Source organism: Ailuropoda melanoleuca, chromosome 6 (genome assembly GCF_002007445.2).
Source record: "Ailuropoda melanoleuca isolate Jingjing chromosome 6, ASM200744v2, whole genome shotgun sequence".
Taxonomy (NCBI): Eukaryota; Metazoa; Chordata; class Mammalia; order Carnivora; family Ursidae; genus Ailuropoda; species Ailuropoda melanoleuca.
Window position 1 is genome coordinate 13,109,011 of NC_048223.1, and position 25,141 is coordinate 13,134,151.

General features: G+C 45.5%; 1 protein-coding gene across 1 annotated transcript in view; it reads right to left on the reverse strand.

Annotated features, from left to right (window-relative positions):
• EPHB1 (EPH receptor B1) overlaps nucleotides 1-25,141 on the reverse strand; it is a 425,223-nt gene that overhangs the window by 32,685 nt on the left and 367,397 nt on the right. Inside the window, exons 10-11 of the mRNA XM_034661964.1 lie at nucleotides 16,091-16,338; nucleotides 7,992-8,207 (exon numbers count right to left, since the gene is read on the reverse strand). Coding sequence (XP_034517855.1) covers nucleotides 7,992-8,207; nucleotides 16,091-16,338 — 464 coding nt within the window. The remainder of the gene's footprint in view (nucleotides 1-7,991; nucleotides 8,208-16,090; nucleotides 16,339-25,141) is intronic.

The following is a 25,141-nucleotide window of genomic DNA, read 5'->3' on the forward strand; positions in this document are numbered from 1 at the left end:
GAGCTCTTAGGTCTTGGAGTTGGTAAGCTTCATCATTTAGAAGAAAAGCAAAACCCACAAGAAATGATCTAACTAATGTATACAAGAAAATCATGTGGGGAATCCTCGACCTCAAACACTTTAAATAGAAGGCATATACAAATGTTTGGTTCACATGATTTAGGTGATTCACAGTCATTAAAATGTCAGTCCTTTCAAATGTAGTATAAAGTTCCATTCAAACTCCAAATGTGAGTGTACGTGTATGTGTGCATGTTTTAGAATTGGAAAAAGTGATTTTAAATCACACATGAAAGAAAAGATATTTGAGAACAGCCAACAAAGATTTTTTTAAGGAATAATGAAGGATAACTTACTTTATCCAAGCAGTAGAACTTTTGCTAAAGTTATTATAATCAAAACAACACATATAGTAAAACTTGCACTAAAGTTATCACAATCAGAACAATATGGTTGGGCAAAGAATAAAGAAATAGATCAATGGAGTGGAATTGAGAATCAAAACATAGTTCACCCAGTGCTCATGCAACTGATGAATAACTGAACTCTACATCTGAAACTAATGGTGTACTCTATGTTGGCTAATTGAATTTAAATTTAAAAAAACATAGTTCCTATAAGCAACTTAACATATGATAAGGATGACAAGTGATTCAATAATATATGGATGATATATTTAATACATGGTATTGACATAATTATCTATTCACCTGCATGAAAAAATATACATCCTAATGCATACTCAAAAACAAGTTTGAGAATAGCCCTTGTGTCTATCAACAGAAGAGTAGATATATAAACAATGAACTACTATAATAAATTGGAACACACTGCTGCACACAACAATACGAATGAATCTCACAGCCTGCAGCCAGACACAAAGAGCATGTGCTGTCTGATTCCACTATGTGAAGTTCTAGAACAGGCAACACAAACCTATGTTTGTAAAAAGGATCAGAACAGTGGTTTCCTCTGAATGTCGGGTAGGGATGAGAATGGAATGGGGATGGTTATGAGGGAACTTCCCAGTGTGATGGCAATGTTGTGTATCTTGACAGGAGTTTTGGTTACACGGTTGTATGCATTCTTTAAAACTCTAAGATGTACAATTAAGACTTATTCATTTCCTACCAAAATCTCTGGGATGCAGCAAAAGTGATTCTAAGAGGGAAGTTCATAGCAATACAGGCCTAACTTAAGAAACAAGGGAAATCTCAAATAACAATTTAACATCACACCTAAAGGAAATAGAAAAAGAAGAACCAATGAAACCCATAACTAGTAGAAGGAAGGAAATAATAAAGATCAGAGCATAAAGAAATGAAATAAAGATTGGAAACACAATAGAAAATATCAATGAAACTAAGAGCTGATTCTTTGAAAAGATAAGCAAAATCGACAAATGTTTCACTAGACTCACCAAGAAAAAAAGGGAGAGGTCTCAAATAAATTAAACCAGAAATGAAATAGAAGTTATAACTCATACCTCAGAAAACAAAAAGTCATAAGAAAGTGCTATGAATAATTATACACCAACAAATTGGGCAACCTAGAAGAAATAAAGACTTTGCCATCTTCTAAGACTGAATCATGAAGAAACAGAAAATCTGAATAGACTGATTACTAATGAGGAGATTGTATCAGCAATCAAAAATTTCCCAACTAATATAAGTGCTGGACTAGATGGTTTCACTGGTGAATTCTACCAACCATTCAAAGAAGACATAATACCTATCTTTCTCAACCTCTTTCAAAAAATTGCAGGGAACACTTCTAAGCTTATTTTACAAGGTTGGCATTACTCTTGTACAAAAACCAAAGACACCGTAAAAAAAAAATTATAAGCCAATATTCCTGATGATTTTTTTCTATTAAAGATTTTATTTATTTATTTGACCGACAGAGAAAGAGAACAAGTAGGCAGAGTGATAGGCAGAGGGAGAGGACCCGTTGAGCAGAGAGCCTGATGCAGGGCTGGATCCCAGGACCCTGGGATCATGACCTGAGCCGAAGGCAGATGCTTAGCCAATTGAGCTACCCAGGCACCCCTTCCTGATGAATTTTGATGCAAAAATCCTCAACAAGATATAAGCAAACTAAATTCAATAATACATTGAAAGAATCAAACACTATGATCAAGTGGGATTTATTCCAGAGATGCAAGGATGGCTCAACATCTACAGGTCAATCAACATCATACATAACATTAACAAAATGAAGGATAAAATCATATGATCATCTCAGTAGATACAGAGAAAGCATTTGACAAACGTCAACACTGATTTATGATGAAAACTCTCAACAAAGTGGGTATAGAGGGAATGTACCTCACCATAATAAAGGCCATATATGACAAGCCCATGACTAATATCATACCCAGTGATGAAAAGCTGAAAGCTTTTCTTCTATGATAAGGAATAAGACAAGAATGCCCACTTTGATTTTTATTCAACATAGTATTGGAAGTCCTAGCTAGGGGAATTAGGCAAGAAAAAGAAACAAGGCATCCAAATTGGAAAGGAAGAAGTGAAACTGTATTTGCAGATGACATGATACTTTATATAGAAAACCCTAAATGTTTCACCAAAAAGCTGTTAGAACTAATAAATGAATTCAGTAAAGTTGTAAGATACAAAATTAATATACAAAAATATGTTGCATTTTATACACTAATAAAAAAATATCAGAAAGAGAAATCATGAAAACAATCCCATTTACAATGACGTCGAAAAGAATAAAATATTTAGGAATAAATTTAACCAAGGAGGTGAAAGACCTGTACACTGAAAACTATAAGAGATTGATGAAGAAAGTGAAGAAGACACAAATAAATGGGAAGCTATTCCATGCTCATAGATCAGAAGAATTACTATTGTTAAAGTGTCCATACTACCCAAAGCAATCTACAGATTCAGGGCAATCCTTATCAAAATTCCAATGGCATTTTTACAGAACTAGAACAAATTGCTCTAAAATTTGCATAGAACCACAAAGAAAACTCAAATAGCTAAAATGATCTTGAGGGAAAAAAAACAAACAAAGCCAGTGATATCATAGTCTTTGATTTCCAACTACCCTGCAAAGCTAGAGTAATCAAAATATTATGGTACTGGCATAAAAAAACATAAAAACAGGAACAGAATAGAGAGCCCAGAAATAAACCCATGCCTATCTGGTAAGTAATTTAAAACAAAGGAGCAAAGAATATACAATGAGGAAATGACAGTCTCTTCAATAAAGGGTGTTAGGAAAACCGGACAGCTATATGCAAAAGAATGAAATTGAACCATTATCTTATACCATATACAGAAATCCACTCAAAATGGATTAAAGACTATATCCTAGAAACTATAGATCACTTTTGAAAGATATTGAGGAAGACATAAAAAGATGGAAAAATATTCCATGCTCATGGATTGGAAGAATTAACATAGTTAAAATGTCCATACTACCCAGAGCAATCTACACTTTCAATGCTATCCCGATCAAAATACCGAGGACATTTTTCAAAGAACNAGAAAAAGAAGAACCAATGAAACCCATAACTAGTAGAAGGAAGGAAATAATAAAGATCAGAGCATAAAGAAATGAAATAAAGATTGGAAACACAATAGAAAATATCAATGAAACTAAGAGCTGATTCTTTGAAAAGATAAGCAAAATCGACAAATGTTTCACTAGACTCACCAAGAAAAAAAGGGAGAGGTCTCAAATAAATTAAACCAGAAATGAAATAGAAGTTATAACTCATACCTCAGAAAACAAAAAGTCATAAGAAAGTTCTATGAATAATTATACACCAACAAATTGGGCAACCTAGAAGAAATAAAGACTTTGCCATCTTCTAAGACTGAATCATGAAGAAACAGAAAATCTGAATAGACTGATTACTAATGAGGAGATTGTATCAGCAATCAAAAATTTCCCAACTAATATAAGTGCTGGACTAGATGGTTTCACTGGTGAATTCTACCAACCATTCAAAGAAGACATAATACCTATCTTTCTCAACCTCTTTCAAAAAATTGCAGAACACTTCTAAGCTTATTTTACAAGGTTGGCATTACTCTTGTACAAAAACCAAAGACACCGTAAAAAAAAAATTATAAGCCAATATTCCTGATGATTTTTTTCTATTAAAGATTTTATTTATTTATTTGACCGACAGAGAAAGAGAACAAGTAGGCAGAGTGATAGGCAGAGGGAGAGGACCCGTTGAGCAGAGAGCCTGATGCAGGGCTGGATCCCAGGACCCTGGGATCATGACCTGAGCCGAAGGCAGATGCTTAGCCAATTGAGCTACCCAGGCACCCCTTCCTGATGAATTTTGATGCAAAAATCCTCAACAAGATATAAGCAAACTAAATTCAATAATACATTGAAAGAATCAAACACTATGATCAAGTGGGATTTATTCCAGAGATGCAAGGATGGCTCAACATCTACAGGTCAATCAACATCATACATAACATTAACAAAATGAAGGATAAAACCATATGATCATCTCAGTAGATACAGAGAAAGCATTTGACAAACGTCAACATTGATTTATGATGAAAACTCTCAACAAAGTGGGTATAGAGGGAATGTACCTCACCATAATAAAGGCCATATATGACAAGCCCATGACTAATATCATACCCAGTGATGAAAAGCTGAAAGCTTTTCTTCTATGATAAGGAATAAGACAAGAATGCCCACTTTGATTTTTATTCAACATAGTATTGGAAGTCCTAGCTAGGGGAATTAGGCAAGAAAAAGAAATGAGGCATCCAAATTGGAAAGGAAGAAGTGAAACTGTATTTGCAGATGACATGATACTTTATATAGAAAACCCTAAATGTTTCACCAAAAAGCTGTTAGAACTAATAAATGAATTCAGTAAAGTTGTAAGATACAAAATTAATATACAAAAATATGTTGCATTTTATACACTAATAAAAAAATATCAGAAAGAGAAATCATGAAAACAATCCCATTTACAATGACGTCGAAAAGAATAAAATATTTAGGAATAAATTTAACCAAGGAGGTGAAAGACCTGTACACTGAAAACTATAAGAGATTGATGAAGAAAGTGAAGAAGACACAAATAAATGGGAAGCTATTCCATGCTCATAGATCAGAAGAATTACTATTGTTAAAGTGTCCATACTACCCAAAGCAATCTACAGATTCAGGGCAATCCTTATCAAAATTCCAATGGCATTTTTACAGAACTAGAACAAATTGCTCTAAAATTTGCATAGAACCACAAAGAAAACTCAAATAGCTAATGATCTTGAGGGAAAAAAAACAAACAAAGCCAGTGATATCACTACCCTGCAAAGCTAGAGTAATCAAAATATTATGGTACTGGCATAAAAAAACATAAAAACAGGAACAGAATAGAGAGCCCAGAAATAAACCCATGCCTATCTGGTAAGTAATTTAAAACAAAGGAGCAAAGAATATACAATGAGGAAATGACAGTCTCTTCAATAAAGGGTGTTAGGAAAACCGGACAGCTATATGCAAAAGAATGAAATTGAACCATTATCTTATACCATATACAGAAATCCACTCAAAATGGATTAAAGACTTGAATGTAAGACCTAGAACTAAAGAACTCCTAGAAGAAAACTGATGGTAAGCTCCTTAACATTAATCTTAGCAATGTTTTGTATTGCACCTGGCGCCAAAGGCAAGGGACACAAAAACAGGAATAACAAGTGGGACCACATCAAACTAAAAAGCCTCTGCATAGCGAAAGACACCATCACCAAAATGAAAAGGCAGGCTACTGAATGGGAGAAGATACTTGCAAATCATATATCCAATAATGGGTTAATATCTAAAATATATAGAACTCAAGTAACCCAATAACAACAAACAAACTGATTTAAAAACGGGCAAAGTATCTGAATAGATATTTTTCCAAAGAAGACGTATATAAAGATGGCCAACAGCAACATGAAATCTGGAAATGCATCAACAAAACAGGATGGAGTGAAGAATGGACAGAGGGACAGATCAGATTGATATATAATAAATCAGATGTAGCAAGATATTAATTCTAAAACCTAGGTGGTGGATCAATGGCTATCCTCTGTAAATTCTATCAAGTTCTCTGTATGCTTGAAAAATTTCAAAATTAAATCTTGGGAAGAATAAATAAATTTCAGGTGTACTTAATAGAGCAAAACCTCCAGTAAGAGAGTACAGAAAACTTTAAAAAGCACTTTATAACCTTGGAATGAAGAGAAATTTTTAAATAAACCAGAAAACCCAAGAAGACATAGAGAGAACAGACGCATATTATTGACTCTATGAATATTAACCACTTTGGGAATCCAAAGGAGATCACCAATAATAGCAAAGGGACAACAGATGGGGAAGAGGAACTAATTGCATCATACGCTGAGACAAAGGGCTAACATCCCTAATATAAAAAGACTTCCTGTAAATTTCTAAGAAACTGACAAACAGCCCAATAGAAAAATAGGTAAAGACACGTACAGATAATTAACAGAAGAGGAAACAGGCATCCCAGGAACCATGTGAAAAGACAGTATAGTCGTATATCTAGCAGTTAGTTGAAAACGCCAACTTAAACAAAATGAAGTATCATTTTTCATCTTTGGATTGGCAGATTTTTAAAGATTGATTACCTTCACTGCTGGTAAGGATGTCAGAAGACGGGCACCATTCATTCCTGGCCGAATGTAAATGTTCACAAACTTTGAGAAATTGTGGCTGGGCAGGAAGAATGCCCATCAGGCACGCAGGACAGAATAATGAGCTTAGGATGATCCCATTTTTACAAAATAAAAATGTTCACATTGAACAATGAGAAAAGTGTGGTAAGAGACATACCTAATTAGTAAAATTGATGCTTCAGGACATGGGTTGATAAACTATGGTCTGGTCAGCTGGATTTTCATAGCCCATGAGCTAAGAATCGTATTTATACCTTTTTAAAGGGTTACACTTTAAATGGTTATATATTTATCTGAGTAATATCCTCTGCGTTGCCTCTTGGCCAACGAAGCCTAAAATACTTACTATATGGCCTTTAAGGGAAAGCTTACCAACCCCTGCTTCAGGGCAGTTGTGGTTTCTTGGCTACCTTTTTTCCCTTTACTTCTCTGTATTGTTTTTATTTTTATAATAATATATTGGGAGTGGACGTAAGGAGACAAGAGGAAAGCAGGGAGACCAGTTAGGAAGCTACTAGAAGGGACCAGGTGAAAGACAATGGTGAAAGACAATAGGGTGGGAGCTCTGGAGAAGGAAAGAAAGGGGCAGATTTTATTTGAACCTATGGGAGTTGCGGAGGGATTGGACATGGATGGTGAGGCAGAGAGCAATCCAGGCTGATTCCCAGATTTCAGTCATGTGTTGAGTTGTTGCAACCACTGAGATCCAGAGACTGGGGAGGGAAATGGAGTAAACCAGGAGCTCTGCTTTGGACCTGTTACCTTTCTGACTGGAACTGTGTGAACTGGGCACTGGCCACAGGTGACTGGAGCTGCTTGGACTGTGGAGGGGGAAGCTGGGCAGGAACGGCAAATGTAAGAGTACTTATCATGTAGATGTCTGTGTTCGAACTGACAGGAAGCACTAGAGAGGGAGAAGAGAAGGGCACCAAGGGTCTGCCTGGTGACACAGAACCCAACCCCACCAGCACCTACTTCTGCTGATGGACGTCTCTGATGCCACCATCCAACTGCCTGGATTGCCCCAGATCACCTGTTCCAAAATGTCCTTTTCCCATTGGTCAAGGAACACCAGGGCTTCAGGGTGAAGAGCCCGACTGTTCCTATGCCCAAATGCTTGCCTGGACAACCAGCTGCTACTGTTCCTCCATCTGGCACCCACCTCCCCCGGTAGAGGGATAAGTTCAGGTCCCAGCCCCTCCCACTGTGCCCTGCCACGGGTCCCTAGCCCAGCCACGAGCAGCCACTCTATTCATGCCACGCTTTTACCTGAGAATACCAGGAAGGACTCACCAAGGAGCTGGTGTAGGTAGGGTCTGAGGTGTCATCCTGGAGGTAGCGGGAAAGGCCAAAGTCAGACACCTTGCACACCAGGTTACTGTTGACCAGGATGTTCCTAGCAGCCAGGTCCCGATGCACATAGTTCATCTCGGCCAGGTACTTCATGCCTGCGGCAATACCCCTGAGCATCCCCACCAGCTGGATCACCGTGAACTGTCCGTCATTTTGCTGTAACAAGACACAAAGGGCGTTGGGATCAAGATGGGCTTCAGTGGTTCAGCAGAAGCTGAGGGGCCACGGCCCTGCTGCTTGTCAGCCTCCGTCAGTGACAGGCCATGCTGCTCACTGTGCCCTTCTCCCTGCCTCCCTCCCTCCCACTCCCACCCTCATCCCTCTCCTTGAACGCTCTGCTCTCTCCTCCTTGCCAAGCCCTGTCGATTCCATCTCCAAATTACATCTCAGAGCCATCCACGCCTCTCCATCTCCACTGCCTCCATTCTAACCAAGTCACCATCATCCATCACCTGTAACAGCCTCCCCGCACCTGCCCCCCCAATCCATTCTCTACACAGCAGCTAGAGCCATCTTTGCAAGACATAAATCAGGCCATGCCACTCCCTGGCTTCAAGCTCTATAATGGCTTCCCATTGCATTAAGGAAAAGCTCCAAACTCCTTTGCATGGCCCTCGGGACCCCGGGGGATCAGCCACTGTCTCACCTGCCAGCCACAGTGCCTGGTAACCTCTCAGTCCTTTCCCAAGCCAAGCTCTTCCTGCCCTAGGGCCCCTACACCTGCCATCCCTGCTGCTCTTCCCCACAATGAACACCTTCCTGCCTTCAGGTCTCCCCTCAAGTGTCCCTTCTTCAGAGACAATGTCTCCATAACTACTCCCCTGCTCCGAATACAACTAGCACTTTCTTTCTATTTTACTGTCTTTAGTGCATGCTCTTATTTTTTTCTTTAAGATTTATCAATTTGAGGGGGGAGGGGCAGAGGGAGAAGGGAGAGAGAGAAAATCTCAAGCAGACTCCCTGCTGAACGCAGAGCCTGACACAGGGCTTGATCTCATGACCCCGACATCATGACCTGAGCCAAAATCAAGAGTTGGGCGTTTAACTGACTGAGCCACCCAGGCGCCCCACTGCATGCTCTTATCTTTCTTCTTAGCATACCTCACAAATTTGAGGGGTGTGTGCATGTGTGCGTGCATGTGTGTGTGTGTGTGTGTATACCTGTCCGTCTGTCTCTGCTGCTTGACTCTAAGCTCTTTGAAGATAAGACCCCCTCTCTTGTGGGCAACACAGTACTCCCAGGGCTAAGAACTTGAACGTAAATAGAAAAAGCTCAATAAATATATGCTCAATTTATGGCTGCTGCATCTCTCCCTGTTTCCAGAATTAAATGCTTAAAGTGTCTTCCTTGGGTCCTACCAGGGATGTCAACCTTGACATTGGGATAACCACACCCACCTCAAAGGGGTCAGTGGCAGGAGAAGCACAGACACAGTGTCTGGCATGTGGACCATCTTAGCGAAAGGGAGCTGCGGCTTCTCCTCCTCAGGCCAACCTGCAGTGTTGCCCTCCCTCCACTCGGGTCATCGGTAGGCTCACCATCTCCTGGGGGGATGCTCTTCTTTATGGTTTGATGACACACCTCAGTGAATGAATCAGCCTCCCTCCCAGCTCCCCAAACCCCCTGGGTCTTGGTTTCTGCACACACTGGTTAAATCAGTGGACCCTGGGCTGTGAGGCCAACGACACGTTTTTCTCTTCTAGTCCAGCCCCAGCTGCTCCCTCAAAGGGCCGTAAGTTGTCTTCTATAAGTAAAGCATGGCCCAGGCGCTGAGATGCTTTGACTGGGGGAGAGGTGGGAGGAGGCAGAACACCCTGGGTCAAGTCTAGTTACTGCTGGACACAGGGCAAGGCAGCCACGCCCCAGTGCCCCCAGCCGAAACACAGAGAGCATAACAGTGGGCACAGCTCGCATTTATGGAGCACCCGCTGGCTGCGAGGTGATACAGAGCGCACTCACATGCACGACCTCACTGAAGTATGTGTGGGACACATCATGGACGCACGTGCTTCTGCAAAAGCATTTTCTATGCAACAGTAAATACGGAAAAATAAAACAGCTATTGCAAAGATACCCTGTTTATCAGAGAAAACCCCACCAACGAAAAGGTCTAATCACAATAGTACGAATGTTGAAGACTTCCTCATGCAAGACTGCAAACCTGGGTCTGTGTCCCAGGGTTCCGCCCCATGGTGAATTAGAGTGAGCCAACTGACCTCCCTCCACTCCTTCCTGAGACGCCTGCCAGAGGAGAAGCCCCAAACACCCTGGGATCGACACACCCCAGGTTGCAGACTGTTTCTAACTCACACCTTAACCCCCTCCCAGCCTGCCTGGAATGCTTTCTCTGCAATATTTTCTTCTAACCAACTCCAAAAGGAAGTGCAGATCTGCTTTTCTGGAAGCTCCGACTGGTGTTCAGCACATGGTGCCCATCTGCGAGAGCTGGATGTGCGTGAGTGACGCGACTCCTCCTTCTCGCTAATGAGCTTCAATCACCACCTCCTCGAGAAGTTAGCTAGGCTTTCGCGAGCACCGTTCATTTTCTCGAAGTAGGTCCCTGGGGACCTGCCTCCCCAGAAAGTTGTCATGCAACTTCTGTATATGAGAAAATGTATCTCAGCTGCAAGTCACAAGGGTCATATTTTTCCAATTCAGTTTGTTACTTCCTCTCTGTAAGTGTAGACAACAACGTGGTTAAAAATGAATGTCTCCCAAAAGAGGCCGGCTTGTAGATAGATTTTGGGAGGAGACTGGTGGTGATTATAAACAACTCTGGGAAAAGAAATGTTGAAAGAATGTGCAGCAATATGTCTGTTTCTACTTTAAATCATTTAAGCCTACATGGAACAGCTTTACTGTATGATTTGTTTTAATATTTTGATCAGTCACCCTTATAGTTTCTGGGGTCAACAAAGGCCAAGAACTGGTGAAAAGTCCAGGCTTTGGAGACAGACAGACCCAGGCTGGGGTCCAGGCTCTGCCGCTCTTTGGCCGTGTGACCTTGGGCAAGTCATTTAACTTCCAGAGCGTCATTCCCATATCTGTAAAACAACTACAAGGTGTCCGTTCTTCATAGGATTTTGGTGAGGTTAAGTGAGACAATACATGCAAAAGGGCTTGGCTCAGTGCCCGCGAATACTAAGACAGCAGCAAGGACTGCTGGTATTATCAGCCAGGCCTTAACGTCTCACAAACCAGCTCACCCACGTACTCAGATGCCCAGTGAGAGGAACGGAGGACACCTGGGGCCAGGACTGTAGGTTCCCACAGCTTCCTACTGTGTTCGGGAGACATCCTAGGATCACTGCCCTAGGAGAACCTAGTCCACAGTGCGTTCTGAGCTCAACAGGTTGGCATCTGTAGTAGACCCCCCACAGTCCACACCCCAATTGTAGTAGTGGGCAACTGGGGCCTAATGATGCAGGCTGGGCATTTGGGTCAGTTAATGAACAAACATGATTTCCTCCATTTCTTGACTTTTGAATGGAAAGTCACACTTAAAGAATACGTTTTGATCCTCCTTTGGGCAAGGCAGGCAGTAGTTTATTACTATTCAGAGGAGATAAAGGAAGTCCAGAAAGTTTAAGTGATCAGCCTTAAATCACTCAGTGTGGCTTTGACTTATAACAAGAATCTAAGTCCAGAATAGCAAATATTTCCCCACTGACATTCCATCTCTGATGGTAACGACTTCCTTAAATGTGTGGAGAAGAAGGCTGCATATAAGCTTTGCAGCAAAAAAGTGACATGACTGATTAATGATGTCTGCCATGGTTTTAGAAAAAGAAAGTAGAGGCATGTGTACCTCAACTATGCTACTCTGATTTGAATCTTTTAGCTACTGTCCGGGGCCTTTTCCATGGAATATGCTGACTTTGCAATGGCAACACATTTTCTTTAGAACCTATTCTTTAGATAGAATCACATCTTGCGATAAGACAGGATCTCGCCTGTTGAGTTCATAATCTTGGTGAAATGTAAAGATGTAAACATATGAAGATCCCCTGACATGTTCAACAGTTTTACGTTCAGTTCATTGGTGTAAATCCCCCAGAAGAACTTCCAAAGATAGGAATACCAGCAACCAAAGATAAACAAGACAGAAAAAGCCCAGGTTTCCTAGTGACTTTGGAAAAGGGTCAGGCTCCACGCTGATCACATGGTAAAAACACTGTATAGAGAAAAAATACAGGTCTGGGTGAAGTGATTTAAACTTTCTTTCCTTCATGAAGAGCTTTCTGTAGAAATTGCTTTTCAGCAAATTCACTGAAGCCACTTGCTGGTCCTTTTATTAGGCAGGAAGGATTTAGGTATTTCAACTTTCATTGACAAATCCACTTCAGGAAATGAAACCCTTATTTGATTTGTTTGAAGAGAATGAATCATAGATTTTTTTTTTTAAACTGTAGGAGACCTATCTTTCAAGATCATCCAGCTCAAAGCCTTTAGTTTATAGATTGGGAAATTGAGTTAACAGATTTGCTCAAGGCCACTGGGTGACTCACAGTGGAGCCCTAAGCAGAACCTAGGTCTTGGTTTGTCCAGTCTGGCATTCTGGCATTCTCCTCCTGACCTCTGGGTTATGTTCATCTAGCTCCAGCCCATAAAGGAGCCTCCCTGATACAAAATGTCCACATTTGACATTGCTTAGAAACTTCTAAGAGTCTTCCCATTATGACCATCGGTGGATGAACCAGCAGTGACCACAAGGTCAAGCCAGGCAGGACGGCCTTCCAGATCATGTTGAACCTTCTTGGCTATGGCACGGGAGGGACGCTGGTGAGGGGACACCCACAGGGGGTGTTCCTAAGGCTATACAAGGGCCACCAGATTGAATCCCCTAAGTTTGAGTGCCAACAAGGAAATGTTTAATTATGGATTTGCATGCTATATAATCCATGGTGCAGATATTTTCAAAAATGGACAATACTGAACCTACTGAACATGCAGTGAAAAAATGAGGGTGCTCCTAATCCTTCCAGAAGGTGAAGGATTCTACATCCCGCCATGGGGAAAGGAGCAGTAGGTGGGCTATGAGAAGCCATGTCCAATGTGCTCACCAGATTCCCCGATGCCCACAGCCTCTTAGATGCTGACCCGGAGCTGCAGCTGCAGCCACTCTCTAAAGCTGCCATGGCCAGTGTAAACCACCATAACCACTTTGTGGAGCGGTGGCAGTTGCACAAATTGAGGACTCACTCTTTTCCTTTCTAAAGGGGATCCTAAAATTATACTGCTTCCCAGAAGAAGGACCCTGCAAAACTGAACTGATGACCTACTTTTCAATTTTACCAAGCGGCAGATACATCAATTAATGTTGCTATGCTCTAGGGTTGGGTAGTAAGGCTGAAATTAGATTTATAGATTACCTGCCTCCATGCCGTGCAAGGAGTCAGAAACGCTTCATTTCCCCTCTCCTCCTGGAGCTGCCTGTTCTGGCCGTTCCTTCCTTGCCATCCCTTATCCTCTGTTTCCCTGCGTTCCTCGCTTGCCCCTGACTCTTCTCCCACCACCTGGGCCTCATCATCATGAAAAATACCAGTGTCCGACATGCCCCCATGTCCCGCGCCCCACACGGGAAGAGCCCTGTGTGGAGTGTCCGTGCAGGGTGTGATTTTCTGCAGGCTTCTGAGAATGAATCTCCTCGTTCCCCTGTACGTTTCAGGGAGAAAGTCTGATCTCAGTCCTCAAATCATGTTGTGACTCTGTGAAGTACAGTCAGGTGACTTGTAGGAAATAAATGGCTCCTAAAACGGTCTGGAGGCTGGTTCCAGAAGATACTTTTTCTCCTAACATTGTCTTCTATTCACTTTTATTTGGCTGTCTTCATGAGATCTCTGATCACAAATGAATGCCCCCAGGAAATCACGGTCTGTACCCCACTCTGATGTGAGGGGTCTGGCTATAAGAACGAGAGACCATGCACACTCAGGATGACTCCATTTCTCCCGCTATTCCCAAACACTTTGGTGCCAGAAATGGCTTTTCATGTTTTTCATTCAACCAGCACTTACCGGGTGCTCCCTGTGTTAGGGACCGGGGGTTTCAAAATAAAGGGCATAAGCCATACCCTCAAGGGGGCTGTACTAGGCAACATACGTCAGCTTCATCCGTTGTCATCCCATGCCCCCCACCAAAAATAAGCCACTACCCTCTAAAAACCCAGAGGAGGAAAAAGTGTGCTTGGCTGCCAAAGTAGCTTCAGTCTGTACAAATGCAGCTTCTAGAAAAGCCCCAAAGCTACCCTTCGGAGCTTTGGAGCCACCACAGAGCTGCAGAAAGATTAGCAGATAGGCCATGCTGGCTCTGGCCTCTGAACACATGGCTCAGTTGTTCCACGGTACCTGCCTGCTCCCCTGCCTGCCTGGCGAGTGCCTCATTCTCCAGTGCCAGATAATTCTCCCTCCTCTGTAAAGCCTTCCCTGGCTCCCCCAGGAAGATTTCTGTTCTTCTTGGCTCATGATACCTCTTCACACCACACGTGGAAACAGAAAGAATCTGGTCAGATGACTCCTGGACCCTCTGATCACTAAGGTCCTCAGAAAGGGACCACTGGGGCAGGTTGTAGTCTCTAAGATGGCCACAACAGGACCTCCCATCACCCATGTGTAAGACAACATCATGTTATTGTTGCCCGTCAAAATGTGGGGCCCGTTTCCCGCCCTTGAATCTAGGCAGCCCGTCACAGTGGTCGAAGGGTACTATGGGACTTGAAGCTAAGTTACAAATGTGGTCCAGCTTCTGCCTTCTTCTCGTGGGACCTTTGTTCCTGGGAGCCAGCTTGCTGTGAGGAAGCCCAGGCAGGCCACCTGGAGAGATGCCAGGCAACACCCAGCATCAGCTGCCAGACGGATGAGTGAGTGAGTCTTTGGATGATTCCAGGCCCCAGATCTTGAACTGCCCCAGCTGACACCACATGGAACAGAGATGTCCCCAGTGAGCCCAGATTGCAGACTCATGAACAAAATGAATTGTGGTGAGCCACTGAAATCTTGGGTGATTTGTTACTTAGCATTAGAGCAATGTGTCTTTCATGTCTATAGGCCCAGAACCCAGCAGAGGGTGTGACCGCAGCCGTCACCCCATGAATATTTCAAGACCAAGTATCTGAATGATATTTTGATCTGCAGCCACAGCTACTTTAAGTCGCTTTGGTGACACGCATAGCCTGCCACTTGGTATTACCCTGAAGTCCTTGCTCAGCAGACCCTGTCCCATCGTGATGCTGCCCGTGCACCCTCTGCTGTCAGGCTCCCTCCAGTCCCCAGCTAAGGCTTTGGTCCAAGGCAGGACATGCTGATGACCTGTGCTCCACCAGCTGCCACTCCCCAGACATCGGCATTGTGGCTGTGCTCACCCACCCCTGCTCTGAGTCATGCTGTGATGTTCCACAGAAGGCAAGTGGTTCCAGCGAGGGAGCATGTTTGACAATGGCCATTCACAGATCTCCCAGCCATAGGCCTCGAGGCACCCCCCCCCACCTCTCCACCTCTGCTGCCAGCTGGTCTGGAGTCACAGAAGAAATCTGTGAATGCTTGTGACCCTGTCTCTTCCTTTCCTGCCAAGGAGCGCCTCCTTCGAGAGCGGGTGGCCTGGGCATCAGGAAGGGCAGCCTGTCTGGTCTCTGAGCTGCAAATGAAGGGAGCAGGCTGGGCGGGCTCTGCTGGGGAAATGGCAGAGATGGCAGTGGCGTCTGCGGGAATCACACAGCGCAGCGTAGCCGCTGGGGGTCTCCTCAGTCTCCGTGATTTCACTCAGACGCCGATGGCCATTCCTCACCCACCTCTGTTCATTTGTACTCATCCAACAAGCATTTATCACGGCCCCACCCCACTCTATCCTCCTACCGGGGGGTCCACAGGCTCCTCTTCGTTCTATCCTTGTAGAACCAAATCTGTCAGCCTCGCTACCATTTCCACCGCCCACCCACATTTCATCGGGCGGGCGATTCTTAAGTGGCAGGTTACCCTCACGCGGACACTCCTCCCCAGCATCCGACGCTGCTGACGTCATGCACGCCCCGAGCTGCTCTTACCCTGAGGAAAGAATCCAAAGCCCCGTTCTCCATGAACTCCGTGATGATCATGACGGGCCGACTCTTGGTGACCACGCCTTCCAGGCGGATGATGTTGGGATGGTCAAACTGGCCCATGATGCTGGCCTCGCTCAGAAAGTCCCGACGCTGCTTCTCCGAGTACCCGGCCTTCAGCGTCTTGATGGCCACATAGATTTCCCTCTTGCCCGGAAGTTTCAGGCGCCCCTTGTACACCTCTCCGAACTCCCCTGCAACAAGAATGCAATCACTACCTGTTTCCGTCTCAGTCTGCGGAACCACAAGGGCACAATAGTGGCGGGCACGGCGGTACTCAGAGTGGAATTGCGGTCAAAGTGACGGAGATGGAACCGGTGTTCTCTTGTTGTGACTACGGTGTCCTGGCCCCAATCAGTTCATGGCAAACACAGAGGTTACACTAAAATACATTCCTTGCCTCAGTTCTTCGAAATAGTTCGGGTAACTAAAGTGGAATTTCAGAGTCTATATGAGTTTGTTTTTCCTCACGTTTGGTTTTTCATTTGTGTCCCAGCTGAATAATTGAAATGAAACGGTCACTTTCACTTTGGCAGACCATAATTCATTTCTAGCAGAGCCTGGCGCAAGAACGTCCAGGGGCTCAGGGTATGTTCAGGTTCCTTAGCGCTCTGAATGAGATGGGTAACGTTCATGTTCCTACACTGCCCTGAAAGCTGCTGCATTGATTGGGACCCCCAGAAAGCAGACACTGAGAAGTCAGGAAGGAAGTTAGCAGACACTGTGCAGGATAGAAGGGGAGGAAGCAGGATTGGCCAGAGTCCCAGATCATGCTGCAGACCTGACCTTATGAAAAGAAAGGAGGAAGCAGCATGGATAAGGAGAGCTCCGGATCGCCATGCAGACCTGGCTGAAGCAGGCCTGCCCGTTTCCTCCACCCCTGGGCCGCTCCAGAGTACAGAGCACCCATGCCAGGGAGGCCCGGCCTCCAGCCTCCCGCCATGCTCTGTCACTGGCCTCCGCAGGAAAGCTGAGGCAGGTCCTGAAGGCAGGGCAGCTGGAGGCTGGCGGCTCCCTGCACCCCCGGCAGCTGAACAGGAGGTGGTTTCTCCGAGCGAACACGAGCGGCACACCTCCACGGGTGCCGCGGCATTTCAGCATTTGTACGGGAACATCACCCAGAGTAAAAACAAATCTGGTGGCACTATTTCATAGCTGCTTTCAAAATCTGTTGAATCCTGTTAAATGTGCTTTCAAGAGTTATTCTACGATTTTGCTTGGCTTCGTAACTTCTAGTTCTTTCATGTGAAGCGGTTTAGGTCTACTTGTAAGTGCATCACTGACACGTGTGTCAAAGGCCTGACGGGAGACAGGGCCTGAAGGCTTTCTGCTGGGGGGACCTTCTCTTTCACCTTTAGCTCCTGGAAGAAAATGATGGAGGAAACCGTGAGCAGATCAATGACTGGCCGAATTAGAAAAGCAAGTTAACATCTCCTCTGTGATTTGTTTGGGAGTTCCCTTTGTTTTCTACTGCAGAAGTCACTGGAAGGAAGCTGCAGGAAAGGGCTTTTCATGCAAACCTGCTCCAGAGTCATTGGAAGCTAGGGCCAGGGTGGAGGTCGGCTCAAGCACCATTAGGATGACTTCACCGTGGACCTTAGGACATAGATTATGGGTGACACTGGTTTCGACATGAATCAAATGCTGCTTTGCTGAACTGCTCGAAGGCAGATGGAGTCTCATTCATGTTCCTAGCTTGTAGTGCGCCCTATGGTTCCTGGTTCGGGGTAGGCACGCCCATCAAAAGGTGGGGAAGTGTATTTATTGTTACCTGCTTGGCTTCTGCTTTGTCTGCTCTTGGGTTATAAGCTGCTGGAGACTCTATCCCTGCTCTATCCAAAAAAAGTAGGAGGTATTTACATTTTTATAAAAGACTGTTTACTACAGCATCTGCTGCTACTGCAAAACGCTGCATGCCCAAAACCACGGGAATGGCTGGAAAATGACACATCCGTCCTGTGGAATGCCATGAGCTCCTGAAAACTAGTAGATGAGTCACATGCCTGGACTTCGAAAGATGTCCGCATTGTACTGTTCAATGAAGAAGGAAAGGAAAGGAAGCCACGGAGTGTGAATGCAGTATGTACCCAAATGGAGAGTGTGTGTGTGCGTGGATGCAAAAGAAAAACAATGGAAAAAATCCACATAAAATTTATTTCAACTTCAAATTCTTTTTAAAAATGGTTGCCTACAAGGGTGGGAATAGGAGTGGGGAAGTAAAGTGAGTCAACTTAATCCAGTTCCTTTTATGTTGTTTGAATTGTTACAATAAGCATTACTTTTGTTGCTCAACTAAGTAAAATTTTTTTTAACGTACTGCACAACAGGGACCTGTCGTATATGTGTGGGTACATATGTGTATATATGTGTGTGTATCGTATGTGTGCATATATGCATGTGCATGTATTTGTATACATGCAGACATGTGACTAGATGTATGCATATGTATGTGTGTGTGTATGATCTATAATATGTGTGTGTTTGTAAAACCCATCCTTCTGACACCTTGACCTAAAAAGTATTCAGTAACCATGAGCTGAATGAATAGAGATTGCACATTTGATAAGTATACTAATTGAAGAATATTGGTTGGTATTTCTTCCTTGTTGCTATAATAATGAGTTACATTTTCTTTTAGTAAAAAGACAGGAGCTGAAGGGAAAGATATGGTAATATTTCTTCTTGGAAGAGATAGGACACCAATATCTGCTGACCACCTACCAGGTGCCAGGCAATGTGCTAGGCTCTTTGCATATCTTATTTAATCCTCACAGCACCCTCATGAGTTGGGTGTTTTTATGCTCATTTTACTAGTAAAGAAACAGGGGCACAAAGAAAACATGCCCCAAATCCCCCAGCTGCGAGTCAGAGCCAGGGTTGCTGTCGGTGCCCAGCCCCTTTCTCCACCATACTGCCTCTGGGTCGGTGTGCTCAGCAGTGTGGCTATGAGGTCACAATCCAGGGACCACTGTGCCCCAACTGTGCAGGTCCTAACAGTTCATGTGCCATCACTGTCACAGCAACTCCTATGTAGGGAACTGCAAATACAGTGGGCCTAGCTCACAGACAGATCTCACGGTCACTGAAACTTCCTGCCTGGGAGTCAGGTGGGGTCAGAATATTTAGGAATCGGAATTTTCGGCAATTTCTACATCAGTGTGTGGAGTCGGGGAAAGTGTTCCAGGTGAATCTGATGTCCCCTACGACACACACGCGAACACCCCAGTTAAAGACTTCTCTTCTACACAAGTGGTTCCCAAAGCTGGCGGCCCACGGCAGCACCCTGGGGAGCAGATGTGCTTTGTACAAAGTACAGAGGCCTGGGTCCACCGCCAGGAATTCTGATTTGCTCGTCTGGGTGCGCCCTGAGCCTGGACAGACGTAAAAGCTGCCCACGGGATCAGCTACGTAATTTGTGGGTCAGACCGAGATGCAAAATGCAACCGCAGGACTTCTTGTTCAACAATTATGAAGGCTTAATGGATGTGAGTGGAAAGAAAGAACAAAAGAGGGAAGAGACCCATGAAGGTGTGGCCTTGGCAAGTTCTATCCACCTAGAACGGTGCGGCTCCCACTACCTTCAGAACTGACAACTGTCGTTTTGCTGTTTGACCTTTGTGGCCGACTGCTTTCCAAGTGCAGTGCTTCCACTTCTGGAGCTTGAACTTGTATCCTCTGCGGGGGTTGCATCATACAGGTTTTTAAAATGGTAAAATAAACACGGGCTCCCCTGAGAGGATCTCCAGGGCAGTGAAACCACTCTGTCTGCAGCGGTCACGGTGCTACGTGTCATTAGACATTTGTTAAGTCCATACAGTATATGACCCCAAGAGGGAGCCCGCCTGTAAAGCATGGACTGGGGGTGCTAACGATGCCCCAGCGTCGGCTTACCCACCAAGGTACCACTCTGGCGGGGGCTGCTGAGCGTGGGGGGTGCCGTGCATGGGAAATCTCTATACCTTCCCCTCAATTTTACTGCCAACCTAAAGCTGCTCTAAAACAATACAGACTTAGAAAACACGTGCTGTCCTTGGGTAGGGAGACCGGGCTGTGTGGTCAGTCACTATGGCGGAAGCAGTGTTACTGCTCTCAGGAATCTGTTCTGCAGGCATGGGAAGCAAGGGCTTCGTACTGATTCTGTAAAAATAGCTCCTTTCCTGTCTGGCAAAGAAATGACTTCATATTCTCCAAGCCCAGAGGTTTTCAAAGTACGCCCTGCAAAGGAAGCCACTCAGGCCACCGTGCTCACTCGGGGGCTGTGCTCCACCCTGTCATTACGTGGCCCCAGTGCTGGGAGAGGAACTCGGGCAGGGAGTGGAGGAAGCAGCTCGTGTCCACGCCAGCACGGCCACCTGACTCGGGGCATGTTGCTTCCCCAGGCTCAGCTTTCTCAGCTTTCCACAATAAAAAGAAAAGATGGACCACCGGGGCTTCCTAATGGGGTGTTGAGTCTCTGAGAAGGTGCTTTGTAAACTACAGACCATGGGCAACACATGTGGATGGGGATTTAAGACCAGCCAGGGGTCAGGGCATGAGCGGGGTGGCACGGCGAGGGGTTGGGCTCTGGAAGAGAAAGAAAAGATGAAGAGCGGGTTTCTGCAGACTAGTGGGATCCAAGACAAAGCATGGCCTTATGCTGGGTGGTGGGGGGACGTCTGGCTGCCAGGTATCTGGGTGTGGAGGGTGTCCCCAGGTCAGCCTGGGGTGCTAAAGTGCGGGGGCTCTGGGCTTCTAGCACTGCCAAGGCTCACAGGGAGTGGGAGTCGGTGGGCATACGGCCATTATTAGTGACAACACCAAGGCCTTGCGTGGCTTACAATGTGAGAGACTCTGTCCCCTTGATCTTTGACTTCAGGTTCATATGCTATTCTCAAGAAACTATTTTTGCCCGTCATCAGGGCCAGAGCTTGGCCGTCTGTGATGCTTTGATTTAANGCTTGGCTGTCTGTGATGCTTTGATTTACCTCGATCTGAGCTCTAAAGAGCTTCCTTTTACATGAGCTCCAAACCAGGGCCATACATTTTGCAATTTTTTTTTTTAAAGATTTTTTATTTATTTATAAGACAGAGATAGAGACAGCCAGCGAGAGAGGGAACACAAGCAGGGGGAGTGGGAGAGGAAGAAGCAGGCTCATAACGCCGGGATCACGCCCTGAGCCGAAGGTAGACGCTTAACCGCTCTGCCACCCAGGCGCCCCCATTTTGCAATTTTTGATAAAAATTCATAATACCTAAAAATATTCTGCACAAATCAAGCATTAACAGTATATTTAAAGTAGATGCTTATAGGAAATGACTGGGTAGTGGTTATGGTTGATTCCTTCTACGCGGACCCTTCACTGACAGTGACTGCAGCCAGCCTGATTTGGGTCTGGCTGGACTTGGACTGGCATGCATCTTTGCAGCTGACCTTGGAGCCTCTCCTACCACCAAATCTCCCTTTGGCTAGGACCTCACTCCTGCTTCAGACCAGTCTGGGGACCAGGGGCTCTCAGCAGCACTTCTCAAGGTGTGGTTGCCGCCCTCCTACATCAGCATCGCCGGGGGCCTTGTTAGGAAAAGCAGATTCTCTGGTGCCAGCTGGACCTTCTGGTTCAGAAGCTCGATAGGTGGGGCCCTGTGACATGAGTTTTAATATGCCACCAAGAGGATTCCGACGCCTGGCTCACATTTGAGGACCACGGCCCTCCAGGCTGTCAGCTGAGGGTCATTTAGCCAGTTCCCGCGACTGGCCTCCAGACAGCTCCTGAAATTATCTGCTACCCGTATTCAGCTCCTTGCCAGTGCCACTTTCCTCCTTTCCTTGACAAAACGAGGAAGAGAGAAGAAGTGGTTCGACAGCATTAACTGCCTCAACTATTATATATAAAATCAGAAGCAAAGAATTTTCAGTTTTTGAAAATGAAACATCCAACCTGTCAGCAGGTATTTCGAGTGCGGGCTGTTGGCTGTGTGCAGTGCGAATCGACACACAAGTGCACTCTTTTTTTTTTTTTTTTTTTTTTTTAGCAGCATTCTGAAGCCACAAACTGCCTTGGGGAAAAAAAGGAAAGCAGAGCTTCTAGTTACTAATTCAAGCCTCCACCAGAAAAGGAACTTTTAAAGAATAAATTTAAACTAGGTTTTAAAGTATGATTTCCAGCCAGTTTTATCACTCGAGCCTGGGCAAGGTAAGTAGGTTATGGCTAAACCAGGCATAGTAAAACCATGGCAGGCAATCCGCTACCTCCTGACCTCGCACCCAGGACAGACATTCCGGATGGATCACAGCCCTATTCCTCCTTTTCGGCAGAGCTCCCCAGGTCCCCATTACCGGGCCACTGGAGTTAGCAGATGAGATGGAACCTGCTGGACAGCCACAATACTTAACACCTACATGGGGAGAGCAAATGGATTTCCTCTTTTCTTACGGCTGTTTGTGGTCATTTGACAACTGCCCACCTATAGACGACATTATTTTCATAATGTGAGCAAGTCCATACTGAAAATGCTACATATCTTGGTCCTCATCGTTATCCTTCTTAAGGTAGGTAGCTGATCATACTAGAAGAGGAGGGCTGGAAGACGGAAGAACTTGCTCTCCCCAGGAAATGTGGGGTGTCTAATCCCCATGGGCACACTGGACTCTAGGACAGTATCATCACTGCCAGCAAGGAGGCTTGCAAATTCCAAACTGCCAGACAGAGTTTACCACCAGAAGTAATGTCCCTGTATACTTAAGTGCTCTTTTCCAGAACAGTACTCAAAGTGGGGGTTACATTCGCCAGACCTAGATGAGCCGTGTCTGGGTCTCAGTTCTCGCTCTATTATTCACTCAGCTGGCAGCACCATCTTTGGCAAGCTGTCCTCTGAACACTGATATCCTTACCAGTTTAAACACACACACACACCCTACCTCACATTAAGGGAGTGACGTGAGACAGTGCTTGTAAAATATGTCCATGGTGAATGTTCAGTCTATGCCAATTATTTTACTTATGGTTACTCAAGACATCTATGAGATTTCCTCTTCTGGAAACCCTTCCTGTGCGTGACTCTTATCCAGTACGGAGGCCACGCCATGCTCCCACCCTCACTTCGAATAAGCCCAAGAGGGTCGGCCTGGCAGGTAGCCTTCTACCAAAACACCCCCAAGAAACCCGTCTTCTTCTTCAAAGAGAGAACTGGGGGCCTTGCTGGCCCCATTCCTAATCTCTGCACATCACAGATTCCCCTCCCCAGCTTTCTTCACCCAGCCCTCTCTCCATAAGCCTGCCTCCCTCTCACAAAAAGTTATCTGTAGAAATGCTGAATTGGCAGCTGCTGGAGTCAGAGGAGGAGATTCCTTAATAAAATACAGTGGCCATATCTTCCTCTGGAAGCCGCCTCCTGGTGTCACCTCCACCTACATCTTCATGCACTTGACAGTCACGACCAGGGCTGCTGCATGTAGCTTCACAGGGCACACACAGCACAAGCCGGACAGCCATCCGTGCTGTCGGGCCCAATTACAGACGGCCTCCTGCTTTAACTGATTATTGGAGTTGACCTGAGAGATGGCTCGGCAATTAACCGATGCATTGGAGTTGACCTGAGAGATGGCTCCTGCAAGTCAGACTCATGGCCCCAAAGAGCTGATACTCTCCAAAGGCTCCAGAAGGCCTGTGGCCCTCTTTGAAGAGACCAGTGATATCTATTATCTGTAGTGGGGGAGAAGGCCGGCCTTCATCTCTCTGGGCCACTTCCGGAGCGCCTGGTGAATCAGGACACTTCACCTCCCTCTTCTCCCCATTCTCCTAAGCTCTGCCCAGTTCCCCAAATTTTCCTCCCCACTCTACTCTCCCTGCCAAGGACCTACTTTCCTTCAACCGTATGCAACAAACATTCAATGGAACACCGAGTGCCACACCAGGCCAGGCTGGGACTAACAAAAACCCTGACGACACGTCGCTTCCATGGAACTTGGAGCATGTTGTTGAGAGACAGGCAGCTTGAGAAGACGCGCACAGTTGCTGCAACTCGTCAGCCTTGGTACCTAGACTTGACTCTACTGCCTTCACTCACACGCATGCTGCCCCCCGCCCCCGGGGCCTGGCAGCCTCCCCTCCCTTCAAGGGGTTTAACCCGACGCCCTACATTTCTGGCCACACCCTCCATGATGCACCCCACCCCCCAGCAGCTCCATTCATCACATTTGGATCATTCCGGTTTAGATCCTTTCAGGTATTTGAGTGCAGCCTTCCCTACCACACCCATCCCAGCAGCAGCCGTCTTGAACCCTCTCCACGCTTCCAAGCAAAGCCCCATAACTGGTCTCCATGCCTCCAAGGCCCCACTCACCCTTCCCCATTACCTCCTTCCAGTCCAATCCAGACACAGCATCTAGCCGATTTGTGTCCCCAGAGCCTCATTCCTATCACCCAGCCTGCTCAGACACCTACCTAAAACTCACCACCCTCCACAGGACAAAATCCGTACCCAAGCCTCCGGAACGCCGGGTCTCAGCCTGATTCCCCAGACTCAATGCTTGATACTTACTGTCAGGAAACCCCTCCCTGTCAGCCTTCTGCCCGCCTCCTTCTCATGGTATGCCACATGGCATGTCAGTCCATCAAAAGCCTCCACATTCGCAGGGGCCCCTAAGGTCTCTCTTCCCTGGATTCTCTCCTGCCCTCTAACCTCTCCCCTCATGTCCAAGCCTACATGTTCCCTGGGCCCTCATCTTAGCCGTCAGTGGCCCACCGTCCTCTTGTGGACTGGTGAGGTATGTGTGTTAGACCGTCTCCACTACAGAGCAGGGGTTGTTAGTGTCATGCATTTCCCAGCATCCAGCACATCCCAGGCACAAGATCAGTGTCCAATGAATGAGGATCTTCTTGAACTCTAAACTGAATCCCTCCTGCAACAATCACGACCCACTCCTCGGGCTGCACACTCAGCAGGCATAGGCGGGCTCCCCTGCATCCTCTTGAAATAACCTTGCACAGTCTGGAAGGCTGGGGTGTGCTAGTAAGTGTT